This window comes from Cyprinus carpio, chromosome B12 (genome assembly GCF_018340385.1).
Source record: "Cyprinus carpio isolate SPL01 chromosome B12, ASM1834038v1, whole genome shotgun sequence".
NCBI lineage: Eukaryota > Metazoa > Chordata > Actinopteri > Cypriniformes > Cyprinidae > Cyprinus > Cyprinus carpio.
The window spans coordinates 12,841,819-12,855,522 of NC_056608.1; the positions used below are offsets into that span (position 1 = coordinate 12,841,819).

At 38.1% G+C, this 13,704-nt stretch overlaps 1 protein-coding gene across 2 annotated transcripts; it reads left to right on the forward strand.

Annotated features, from left to right (window-relative positions):
• The first annotated feature begins 154 nt into the window (after positions 1–154).
• Positions 155–13,373, forward strand: LOC109046489 (vigilin-like). Of its 2 annotated transcripts, none has more exons than XM_042735420.1 (28): positions 155–257; positions 1,274–1,353; positions 1,848–1,946; positions 2,489–2,637; positions 2,749–2,964; positions 3,046–3,252; positions 3,335–3,550; positions 5,063–5,269; positions 5,357–5,464; positions 6,059–6,163; positions 6,318–6,396; positions 6,778–6,917; positions 7,012–7,116; positions 7,209–7,322; positions 7,558–7,644; positions 7,768–7,899; positions 7,985–8,212; positions 8,300–8,521; positions 8,605–8,823; positions 9,015–9,153; positions 9,251–9,366; positions 9,448–9,552; positions 10,211–10,345; positions 10,462–10,605; positions 10,712–10,891; positions 12,063–12,179; positions 12,283–12,432; positions 12,533–13,373. In XM_042735420.1, the coding sequence occupies exons 3-28, from the start codon at positions 1,871–1,873 to the stop codon at positions 12,623–12,625; spliced, it is 3,789 nt and encodes a 1,262-aa protein (XP_042591354.1). In that variant the 5' UTR covers positions 155–257; positions 1,274–1,353; positions 1,848–1,870; the 3' UTR covers positions 12,626–13,373. The 2 variants fall into 2 exon arrangements, with proteins under 2 accessions (XP_042591354.1, XP_042591355.1); XM_042735421.1 differs by having other exon boundaries at positions 7,994–8,212.
• The last annotated feature ends 331 nt before the right edge of the window (positions 13,374–13,704 follow it).

Below are 13,704 nucleotides of genomic sequence, written 5' to 3' on the forward strand. Positions count from 1 at the left end.
CATATTATTTGTACATCTTCCAGTATTTTACAATTCAATAATAGTTTTTTTAACAAAATAGTTATCTGTTTCCTTGAATTTAACATCGATTACTACATGAAAACATTAACAAATAAATAAACATACGTAAAACATAAAATAATGTGTCTGATTCATGAATACAATTTATGAATCAAAGATTCGATTCAGTTGAGTCGATTCTCAGCAGCAGTGTTTACTGTCAGCAGACCAGCGGCTAGGCTTTTCCGTCTGATAAGGTGATCATTTGCTTTTGTTGTCGTAGACGTGCTACTTATCGCACCGTTTTGTTACTGAATGAACATATCCGCGTTTTCTGCAATCAGATTACAGTATTTAAAGCAGAGATAGACACGAGCTCTATAGCTAACGAGCTGTTACATGTAGCAGATTAGCTGGCCAGCTGAACTCAGATATCCCGAATATTCTGCAGGCTAGAAAATATAATACTAATACTATCACCACGATACAGAATGCATCTGTCCCTCACTTTGATATTCAAGGCTTTCACAGCTGTTTTAACTGGCAGTTGCGCTCTTATATCTCATGCAGTGTTGTTAGCCTGCTTCAGTATTTGTTTACACAGATCTGCTGCTCTACACTGAGCTTGCAAATGATATGGATCTTGATAGTGTAAGATATATTCATTTTATATAGTATGAAAATAGACAGGAGAGCGCGATAATTGCTTGTATTGTTTTGATATTGAACATGTAGGTTATGAAAAAATATATATTTGCAAGTGCTTTGCATAGTTCCCTCAATACCTAAAAGCTGTGTATATAAGGCATTTTTTCCTGCACAAACTTATTATCAACGCAAGAGCAGACAAAAGTACCACTCTGCAATTAGATCCTCATAATATTAGAAAATAATGACAAGCCTATTAGCTGAAATTTGTTATATTACATGTATTATTCTACTAACGTTACATGGGTAATTTACTCTCTCAATGCATGTTAGATGAATATGTGTAAAATGTGTCAATCCCATGTGTACATACAATGTGTGTGTGTGTGTATTTTTGCCATCACTACAGTAAGCACAAACACCCACATGCCAATTAGATACCTAGTCACCTGAGAGTGAAGTGGAGGCTATCCTTAGCACCACATCTAGCTATTGCCTCCCACAGGACAGACCACTGTGACTCTGCCCCCTATCTCGGTCAACCTCAGAGGGCTTTGCCACGAGATGCTGTGTGATGGTGTGTTGGGGTGTTTATTTTCTCTCTTTGTTAACCTCACCCACACAGGGCTGAACAAACAGACTGACACTGAAGAGCTCTCAGTAGCATCCACCTGGACGGACTTTCTGGTTTTCGACCCTTTGCAGGTGGGTGAAAATATGTGGCTTTGGCATGGTTGTGATAGTAAAGCGTATTTGAAAAATGAGTATGTTGCATGCACTTACAGAATTTAATATGACTTGTTTGTAATGCACGTGTGCAGTGTATAACTTCAGTGAAGTCTTCTGAAAACTGTTTAGGGAACTTTCAGTGCAATATACGTATGTATAATTTTCATTGTCACATCTTTCTTCATAACAATTCCACTTGAGCTTTTCCACAAGGCTTTTTCGTCAGATTTCACAGCTGCAGCGTCTTTAATTGGAGAGCTCAGGTGGAGAAAGATGCTGTAGGGCTCAGGGAGGTGCCAGTGTGTGTCGGGCCCCGCTGGGCTGCTGAAAGTAGTCCCTTACTGCTGTGCTCTTTTAGTTAGTTTTATTGATGGCTGTGTGTTTGGATAGATATTCTCTTCTATTATATCGTTGTTGTTTTTTGCTATTTTCTCTCCACATAACGCTCCTCTTCCTCCTGGTCTCTGCAGGATAGCGGATCAGGTCTTGAAACATGAGCTCTGTGGCAGTGTTGACTCAGGAGAGTTTTGCGGAGCACCGCAGTGGCTTGAAGGACGGTGATATCACAGGTATGATGACTGTGGCAGAATTAGGGGTGAAACTATTCTTCTACGTGATTCACACGTTTAGTCATTTTTTTAGTACCAACGTTCATCGCGTGTCAAATGGCAGGAATCAATAACCGTGAATTAAAAGATGCATATGCAAATACATTCGTATATTTCATAAGTAGCGGCAAATATCATGTATACTAATGATTTGTTACAGGAACAGTTTTAAAGCTAGTATTAAGACTATATTAACATCCACACCAGCAGACGATGTTGTCTGTTTATTCTAAGTGAACGCTCGTCTGCCACTTTAAATTCTCAAGCTCATTATAGCAGGATTGATTCTGATTGGGTGTCAATGTTTTTATTGTTCATCAGCTGGAAAAGAAACCTGTGATTCCAAAGATATCGTTTCTCTGTGCCTTTATCATAATAGCTGTGGTAACTAAAAAAAAAGTCAGAATTTTCAATAATTTATCATACTAGTATTATCAAAAGAATGCAAAGAAAAGATGTTGTGTGCATCTTTTACAATTCATTTTTTAATTGTCTGTGATTAGGTAGTGTGCCAGAAGATGAAGCATATATACCCACCTATCTGGAGGCCTTTCCACCTTTACCAGACAAGGGCACTCCAGGTGAGAAGACAGGTGAGCCGGCACGTGCCTGGAGCAAGATCCGACCCATCAAAGCTTCTGTCATCACTCAGGTAACATATGATCATCCACTGAAGTTTATACAGTCTAAGTAAGCTGCACTGTATCTTTTCAGTGTTATTGAGGGCCTGCCACACATTTTCTACTTCTCTTTGCACCTTCAGGTGTTCCATGTTCCTTTGGAGGAGCGCCGGTATAAAGACAACAGTCAGTTTGGGGAGGGGGAGGAGGCGAAAGTGTGCCTGGATATCATGCAGAAGACCGGGGCACATATCGAGCTCTCTCTTGCCAAGGACCAAGGCCTCTCCATCATGGTGACTGGAAAACTTGATTCGGTTATGAAAGCGAGGAAGGAGATTGTGGCCCGACTGCAGACTCAGGTGCATGTTTGAGTCTTGCATTTCTTATTAGATTAATTTTACCGTATGTTAAAAGTTTTATTTTAATGCTGGACTTCTCAGGCGTCAGCGACTGTGCTTATTCCGAAAGAGCATCATCGATTTGTGATCGGAAAGAACGGGGAAAAGTTGCAGGAGCTGGAGCTGAAAACAGCCACCAAGATCGCCATCCCCCGCTCTGACGATCCCAACGCCAACATCCGCATCAGCGGCACCAAGGACGGCATTGAGAAAGCTCGCCATGAAATCCAGCTCATCTCTGCTGAGCAGGTAACCATCGAAGATAGATGAGATGAGGTTTTTGCGTTTCATTTGTAATTCAGTCTTATTATGACCTCACTGTTTGCTTTAGGATAAGCGTGCAGTGGAACGTTTGTCCTTTGAGAAGGCTTTTCATCCATTCATCGCTGGTGCATATAATCGACTCGTTCAAGAGCTTAGTCAAGAGACCGGCGCTCGTATTAGCATCCCGCCACCCAGCATACCCAAAGATGAGATTGTCATTACCGGCGAGAAAGAGGCAGTTGCCATGGCGATTGCCCGTATCCGGGCCATCTATGAAGAGAAGGTGATTCACTATTACACTGTCATTCATCATTTTGTGTCATTGTTTTTTTTTTTTTTTTTTTTTTAAGAAAACAAAACATTTATTCACCAAGGGTGCATTAAATTGATCTGAAGTGACAATAAAAATATTTATAATGTTACAAAAAAATCTGTTTTAAATAAATGCTGCTCTTTTGAGCTGTTTATTATTCAGAAACCTGAGTAAATTATCATGGTGTCTACAAAAATAATAAAGGAGACCTATTATGTCCCTTTTTACAAGATGTAATATAAGTCTCAGGTGTCCCCAGAATGTGTCTGTGAAATTTCTCATCAAAATACCCCACAGATCATTTATTGCATCATTTTGTAAAAGCCTATTTTGAGTACAAGCAGAAACACTCTGTTTTTGTGCATGTCTCTTTAAATGCAAATGAACTTCTTCTCCCCGCCCCTTTTTTCAGATAAGGTCTGTACCTTTACAGCTCATACTTCAGATACTATGAGAATATTTTTGTTTTTGTGCATGTCTCTTTTGTCTATCACGCTGAAGCTCATACTTCAGATACTCTGCTAAAAGCTCATTGGTTTTCTGAACACATACATCAGAAGCATGAGCACAGAAAGGGGCTGTCACACAGCATGTGAGTATTAAACGAAGTTCTCTCTTATTGCGATTAAAGTGTCAAATACACGCAATTTTATTTTAAACACATACATAAGTTACAAAAACACACTCAGTTATGTCTGTGAAGGTAAACGGCTGGGTAAGAAATCGCATGTTTATATTAGAGCTGTGTGGCAGCAGCGTAATATACAGTAAATAAATCAATAAATCCACTGCTCTTTTGTCTCCTCTGAGGCTAGGTCTCTAAATAGTGTTCTGTGCTTGTCTGTGCAACCAAAGACAGAACAGTTAGCATGCTTTGCTTAAAAACTTTTACCATGACATTAGAGCTGGTACATCATTTTCGCTTGCAAAAAACACAATGGCGCCGCCGTAGGTGGAAACTTCCAGATTAAGGAGCGGTAATATTATAATAAGATATATCACAAAATCTGAGCAGCTCATTTTTTCACAAGCTTGCAGAGAAAGGCTTACCAAAAAAAAAATGACTGGCTTGGTAGATGCACTGGGGACCCGATTATAGCACTGAAAAAGTCTGATTTTTATGATATATCACCTTTAAGCAGCACAACTTTTTAACATTTTTAAAAATAAGGAATCTTTTTTGAGTACCAAATCAGAAAATTGAAGAACAATGATTTCTGAAGGATCATTTGGGATTAAAGACTGGTTATGAATGATGGCTGCTGAAAATTCATGGGAATAAATTGCAGTTCAAAATATATGCAAAAAGGAAGCTGTTATTTCAAATTATAATACAGTATTACTGTTTTACTGTATTTTTGATCAAATAAATGCATCCTTAGTGAGCATAAAAACCTTTGTGTACACACACAGAGAAATGTGAAATTTCACATTTAAAGCCTGGTGAAGTTTCCTGACCTACTTCTTAATATTCACAAGCAGAAGTGTAAAACGACCACAATCTCAGTGGAGGTGAAAAAGTCACAACATAAGTACATAGTAGGCCCCAAGGGCAACACCCTGCAGGAGATCCTGGAGAACACGGGGGTGTCTGTGGAGATGCCCCCTCTGGACTCCTCATCCGAGACCATCATCCTCAGAGGAGAACCAGATAAGCTGGGTCCGGCTCTTACGCAGGTGTACGCCAAGGTCAGTTGTTTTGGCATTTTTTGGCCTTGTTTTTAACAGAATGCATGCAAAAGTCAGCTTTTCACACGCCACTTGTGTGTTTTGCAGGCTAAAAGTGTGATAGTGGTGGAGGTGATTGCTCCGGCTTGGCTCCATCGTTTCATCATTGGCAAAAAAGGACAAAACATCAGTCGCATTACTCAGCAGCTGCCTAAGGTATAAAAAATTTAAATGAGAAGTCACCCTCATGTCATTCCAAACTTGTAAGACCTTCGCTCATCTTCGGAACACAAATTAAGATATTTTTATATCTGACCCTCCGTAGACAGCAAGGGTCCTACCACGTTCAAGGCCCAGAAAGGTGACCCATAAAAGAAGAAAAATCGTCAAAAAAATGAATAATATATATATATATATATATATTTTTTTTTTTTGTGCACAAAACATATTCTTGTAGCTTCATAAAATGTCATATGGACTATTTTATCAATGACCCTACTGCCTTTCTTGCCCTTGAATCTGGTAGTTGCATTACAGTCTATGCAGGATCAGAAAGCTCTCGGATTTCATCAAAAATATCTTGTGCTCTGAAGATGAATAATGGTTTTGCAGGTTTGGAACCACATGAGGGTGAATAATTAATGACAGAACTTTCTTTCTTTTTTCATTTTTATTTTCACCATCCCTTTAAAGCCTAAATACAATCACCAGAAGTATAAAGCTAATGTACAGGCTATAAACGACATCACCACCAAGCTTCTGTGAACCCTTTCAAACTTTATTTAAAATCTTCAAGTTTGTCATCATCAGGTGCATATAGAGTTCACTGATGGAGAGGAACGTATCAGTTTGGAGGGACCAACGGAGGAAGTAGAACAAGCTCAGGCTCAGATACAGGAGATCATCAAAGACCTGGTAAGAGAACCCTCAAATCTCTCTTTTTTTTTTTTTTTTGCTGTTGTTGTTAAAAAAGTTTGCTTCATTCTTATAACTGTAAGATTTCAGTTATGGTTTGTTCTTAAGGTTTCTGTTTAGCTATAGTCCAAGTATTTTATTTTCCTCCCTCCAGATGGCAAGAATGGACTATGCAGAGATTAACATTGACCAGCGTTTCCACAGACATCTCATTGGCAAAAACGGAGCCAACAGTAGGTCAACTTTATGGAGTGTTGAACCTGAAACTTTAGTCATGTTTGGGATGCCTGGATAGAAACAGAGCTCATAGCACAGATAGAAAAGTGATGTTTGAATACTCAAATAATTGTGGTTTTACACATTATTTGATAACAAGCAGTGCACAATGACAATATGCAACAGTTGCAAATGTACATCTCCCTTTCTATTTAAAAATGTGCTGTTGCCATTACAACAGAACCTGAGAAAAATGAATAACTGCGATGCACACTGAATCTGATTCAGTGACTCTTTGAGTTATCCATAATATATTTGTTAGAGTAAAGTTGATTTGATCAATGAACAGTGCAGATGGATGAAAGAGCAGATAAATGAATTATTGGTGCTTTTCCCAGTCAATCGGATAAAGGAGCAGTATAAGGTATCAGTGAGGATTCCTCAGGACTCGGAGCGCTGTGGGCTGGTTCGTATTGAGGGCGATCCTCAGGGAGTACAGCTCGCTCGCAAGGAACTAATGGACATGGCCCAGCGCATGGTGAGACGTTCTATACGGAAATCACAAGAGCGCTCTGCATATGAGGCGCATTTGCCTGCATTGTTTCAGATTTGGCCTTTTCTGGCATCTTTAGGAAAATGAACGCACGAAAGACCTGATAATAGAGCAGAAGTTTCACCGCACCATCATTGGGCAGAAAGGAGAGAAGATCAAAGAAGTACGGGACAAGTTCCCTGAGGTGCTCACAGCTTCGTTTTGTAAAATGCAGTACCACATTTTTTTTAGCATTACATGAGAGATGATTTCATACAGATGGTTTCATTTTTGCAGGTCATTATCATCTTTCCAGACCAGCAACAGAAAAGTGACATAGTACAGCTCAGAGGGCCTAAAAACGAAGTGGAGAAATGTGCAAAGTTTCTCCAGAAACTCATCGCTGAGCTGGTACAAGAGTCCTTCCTGCTTTCAAATAACATTTGCTTTGTGACTAATACAAGGTCACAAAGAGCAGCTATTATGTGCTCAGACAGCTATGAAATGAACATACTCAGACAGTTTCTTGCTATGCTATTATAGTTTAAAGTAAAACAGCTGAGAAGTAGTTAACTCTTTGAATGACACTGAGGTTTGGTGTTTTTTGTAGTATGTTATATTTGTAATTATATGTTCATGTTATTAGGTTGAGAGCAGCTTCTCAATTTCTGTACCCATCCACAAGCAGTTCCACAAAAACATCATTGGCAAAGGAGGTGCCAACATCAAAAAGGCGAGGACGCAACGTCTGCCCTTTTATATTTAGATTTGTAAAAATTACTTATTTTTAATACTGCAACAAAAATGTTTGGTTCCCAAAATCAATATAGAATCATTGCTGTGTAAATCTATATAGATACGTGAGGAGACCAACACCAAGATTGATCTCCCAACGGAAAACAGCAACTCTGAGATGATTGTAATAACTGGCAAGAAGAGCAGCTGTGAAGCCGCACGAGATCGGATTCTCACCATTCAGAAAGAGCTGGTGAGAGAAACAGGAAGCTAGAAAATGTATTCTAGGTGTAATTCCCAGTTTTTCTTCTCTCACACACTCTGGCTTGGTCTTTCAATTCTCCCAGGCCAACCTGAAGGAGGCTGAGGTTTCCATCCCAGCCAAACTGCACAACTCTCTGATTGGATCCAAGGGCAGTCTGGTGCGCTCTGTGATGGAAGAGTGTGGCGGTGTTCACATCCACTTCCCTGCGGAGGGCTCAGGGTTGGACAAGGTCACTATCCGTGGTCCTGCAGAGGAGGTGGAGAGAGCCAGGAGACAACTGCTTCAGTTGGCGGAGGAGAAGGTGAGTAATAAGATGAAGATTTAAAGCAAAAAAATAAAAACATGACCAATTTGAAGTTTTGCATCATTTGTTTTTTTCTCCCACCAGCAAGTCAACAACTTCTCAGTGGAGCTTCAAGCCAAGCCAGAGTATCACAAGTTCCTGATAGGCAGAGGAGGAGCTAATATCCGACGGGTACGGGACCGAACCGGAGCGCGGATCATCTTCCCGTCACCAGACGAACCAGAACAGGAGCACATTACCATCATGGGTAAAGAGGAGGCTGTATGGCTTGCCCAGAAAGAGCTGGAGACCCTCATTAAAAACCTGGTATGCCGGAAGAGAAAGTTAAACATTTGAGTTAGTGTTTCTTTGAAAGCACTTCCTGCAGTTCATCTGTCCTTTCTTTTCAGGATGATGTGATAGAGGACAGCATGGTCGTGGACCCCCGTTATCACCGTCACTTCGTCTGTCGGAGAGGGCAGGTGTTGAGAGAGTTGGCGGAGGAATATGGAGGTGTAGCTGTTAGCTTCCCTCGCACGGGCACGCACAATGACAATATCACTCTCAAAGGACCCAGAGAGTGTGTCGACGCTGCTAAGAAACGCATTCAGGAGATCGTTCGAGATCTTGTGAGTTTTATATATTTAATCAATGTGTACATATTGCATATTAATGCAGTGACTTTTTCGACCAAGAACAGTATATACACTGCTGTTCAGCATTTTTTGGAAGAATTGATTGTAAGAATTGATCTTGATTGTATATTGATTGATTGATTGATTGATTGATTGATTGTCATTATCTGCTGATGTGTCATCAGGAGTCACAGGTGAATGTGGAGGTGTTGATTCCTCAGCGGTACCACAGAGCCATCATGGGACCCAAAGGCTGCAGAATACAACAAATTACACGGGAACATGAAGTTCAGATCAAATTTCCAGACAGAGATGAATCTGCAGGTCTCTTCCTTTCACTCTCAAAGACTTTTTTTTTCTTTGTTAAAAGATGACTATGATATTTATGAGCTGTATTATTTCTTGTATTTGTGGCTGGCAGCTCAGGAAGCTGCATCTCAAGAGAACGGGGATACGGACCTCATCCCTCGGAAGTGCGATATCATCACTGTGATGGGTCGAGCTGAAAAGTGCGAGCTGGCTCGTGCAGCTTTACTTGTAAGGAATTCTGGAAAGTCTCTTTTGTCCTGTGGTGGATCATTCTCTTTATCCCATTTTTCCTTCATTTTTGCATTCTAGGCCTTAGTTCCTGTGACGATTGATGTTGAGGTTTCCTTTGACCTTCATCGTTACATCATAGGACAGAAAGGAGCTGGAATAAGGAAAATGATGGAGGAATATGAGGTAGAGACGTATTAAATTGTACTTCGTGCTACCGTTCAAAAGTTACTGTTTTTGAAAGAACTGCTCACCAAGACAAAAATCCAGTAAAGACAGTAATATTATCAAATACTATTACAACTGTTTTCTTTTTTTTTAATAGAAATTCTATTTTACTTCAGTCTTCAGTGTCAAAAGATCCTTCAGAAATCATTCTAATATGCTGATCGGTGCTCAAGAAGCATTTCATATTATTATCAAAGCTGAAAACAGTTGTGCTGCTTAATATTCTTGTGTAAGCCATTATACCATTTTTCAAGATTCTTTGATGAATAGACAGCATTTATTTGAATAGAAATCTTTTTTAATATTATAAATGTCTTTTTGATCAATTGAATGCATCCTTGCTGAATAAAAGTAGTAATTTCTTTAAAAACAAAAAATCTTTCTGACCCCAATGCTTTGAACGTGTGGGCATAAACAATCCATTTTTAATTGAACTGAGCAAAATCCTGTTAATGGGACAGTAAAGCAAAACATGAAAATCCTGTCCTCATTTTATTTTCTTCTGTAGAACACAAAAGAATATGTTTAGAATAATGTCCACGCTTCTGTTTTCCGTACAGCTGACCACAGTCTGATGAGTGGATGTTAATGTGTCTGCTTGTACTGTGCTGTGCAGGTCAATATTTGGGTTCCTCAGCCTGAGCAACAGTCAGATATCATAAAGATCACAGGACAGGTGGCCAGTGTGGAGCGGGCCAAACAGGGTCTGCTGGAGAGAGTCAAGGAGCTGCAGGCGGAACAGGAAGATCGGGTACAACCTCTGCTCAACACTGCTCTGCTGACATCAGAAAACATGCTGTGACAGCAATTTCTTAAAATGCACTGCTTGAAAAAGGATGTATTCTTTTTTTTCTTGTCTGTTTGTAGGCTTTACGGAGCTATAAGGTGACGCTCTCAGTAGACCCCAAATATCACCCCAAAATTATAGGCCGCAAAGGAGCCGTCATCTCTCAAATACGCAAAGACTATGATGTCAACGTGCAGTTCCCTGACAAGGGTGATGAGCAGCAGGTATGAAAGCAGATTGTTTTCGAAAGAGCATTTCCTCATTCTGTAACCCAGACTGGGTTCATACCTTTCATACCTGTCATCCTGTTTCTGTGTGTTTACCCTCTAGGATGTAATCGTGATCTCGGGTTATGAGAGGAGTGCTAACGAGGCCAGGGCGGCTATAGAGCAGCTGGTGGCAGCGCTGCAGGATATGGTGAGTGAGGACATCCGGCTGGACCGGCGGGTCCACGCACGCATCATCGGAGCACGCGGCAAAGCCATTCGGAAACTCATGGAGGAGTTCAAAGTAAGTGATAAAACTATATAACATCTACATTAGTCTTAATATTTAACATAATAACGATGATGATTTATTATTATAATTATTCAGTTTATTATTAGAAACTTTGGAGTACAATATTTAACATAATAATAATCAATAACATCATTATCAGAATTATTATTAATTGTTATTATTATTATTGTTATTATTATTATTATTATTATTATTAAAAATAATCACCATCACCAATATTTAACATCATAATAGTAATTAATGATGATTATGATCAATAACAATCAGTATGATAATTATTATTATCTTCTGTTGTTGTTGTTATTATTAAAAAATAATTAACATCAATATTTAACATCATAAACATAATTATAATAATATTAATAATGGTAATGATGATCAATAACCATTATTATATGTATTAACTATTATTATTATTATTATTATTATTATTATTATTAATATATAATAATTTTTAATATTATAATTATAATTTTTGATTATTAATATTAATAATATTAAAGATGATGATCAGTAACAATCATTGATAATTATTATTAACTATTATATTATTATTATTACAAATAATTACATCACTAATATTTAACATCATAATCATAATATTAATAATGATAATGATGATCAGTAACATAATAATATTTATTATTAACTATTATTGTTGTTAAAAATAATTACCATCACCAATAAAAAATAATATTAACTACTATTGTTATCGACTTTTTAAATGATCATAATTATCAATAATAATAATAATTTGTATTATTACTGTTATACGAAAAACAATTACCATCATCAGTAATAATAATAATAATTAATAATTTAGAAATAAATTATTTAATACAAACTGGTTTATTTGCCAATAGTGCCATGACTATCTAACATCTAAAATTTGTAGTCATAATATTTATAATTATAAGATTAAAAAATATAACAACAACAATGTTTATAATAATAGTAGTAAAATTATTAGTATTATTATTATTATTATTCTAAAAATGAACAATATTAATACTTACGAAAAAAAACATTGTTATTAAAACATTTAGCAATATATGTATTTAATAATAAAAATACATATTAAAAATAAATAATTCAGTTTCAAATAATAGCTTTATCTCATATTTGGTTCATGGGATCCTTAATAATTTTCTTCTTTTTTTAGGTTGACATACGGTTTCCTCAGCCAGGCTCCGAGGACCCGAGCAAGGTTACTGTAACTGGACTGCCGGAGAATGTTGATAACGCCATTGACCATCTACTTAACCTGGAAGAAGAATATGTGAGTCTGGAATCCACTGCAAATGCTTCTGTCTAAACAGATATATTCCACCACTTGTGTTTTCCTTTCTTTTGGATCCTCGCTCACTCATCTTCCCTCTTAGATGTTGAGTGTCACAGAGACAGAGACTATGGCAGCTTATATGAAGCCTCCTTCAAAGACGATGGGGACAGGAGGAAATGACGAGGACAACAAAGCTCTAGCAAAAGGCTTTGTTGTGCGGGACGCCCCTTGGAATGCACAAGGCAACAAGGTTTAAAAGATGATGTTTACCACGGTAAAAGCTTGATTTCCTGCTGTCACTATCATTGTCATATTAATGATTGCCTTTTTCTTCTTTTTGCAACATTCAGGCACCAGACATGAGCAGTGCCGAAGAGTTCCCCACTTTCGGATCTGGAATAGCACCGAAACAGACATCTGCATGGGGACCCAAAAAGTGCTAAACGAAACGGATATGTTCTGCCTCCAGAGGTCACATCCCTGGCACTCGAGAACAAGAACATACCATATTTTTGCTCTTGTCTTTCTCCTGGTGCATTTAGTGCCCTTGGAGGAGTTACTTCTGTCCTCTCCTTCCTTTGCCTGAATAGTTCCTTATCATTGGTGGATAAATGTTCTTCAACACTCCTCAAATGCCCGCAGGTGGTCACATGTCATCCCCTTTTGTGCCAGTCTGAAATCACAGAAACGGAACCTCAAGTAGCAGTTACTGTCATTATCCTGTTGGTTTCTTGAGTTGGGTGACAAATGGCTAGGCATTGAAGAACGAGGCAGATGTTTTTATTTCTTGGACTATTTATTGCAAGAGAACCCTTAGTTCACTGTGTATGAGTTCTTTTTTTAAGTCCTTGACAGTGTTTACTGTTCTTTTTATTGCTCTCTCACTCTCTCTCTCTCTCTCTCTCTCTCTCTCTCTCTCTCTCTCTGTGTGTGTGTGTGTGTGTGTGTGTGTGTGTGTGTGTGTGTGTGTGTGTGTGTGTGTGTGTGTGTGCGCACTCGGTTTGCTGAGTTTTCACTCTATGCTGTAAGGGAGATGAAGGCTGGTCAATACTGAACTTCTTTCAAATATTTTTCTGTATTTATTAGTGTATGTATATATGTCTGTTATTTATTAATTTTCATAAGTGACTGAATATTCAAACTGATAGGTGTGGATGGTTTTAAAGCATAAAAAGCATTAGGTATTATTTTGCAGTATGTTTGGTTTCTTTTGCTTCTGGGTATTATTTTGTGTGTGTGTGTGTCTGTTTGTTTTTGTTTTTTTTTTGTGTGTGTTTTTGTATGGTGTTTTTTTGTTTTTTAGTATTATTTGATTTTCAAAATGTTCAATTTGCTGGTTATATTTGAAGTATTTTTCACTTCACCTTTGTCTATAACTCCTCAAAAGTGCAGGAAATGAAGAGATTTGTGATTTAATTTCATAAGATTTCCATTTTTCAAACAGAGCATACATGACGAACTCAAGATTTCAAATGAAAAGTCTCTGAATAGTTGTTTATTAACAGAAGATTTCCAAGTAAAA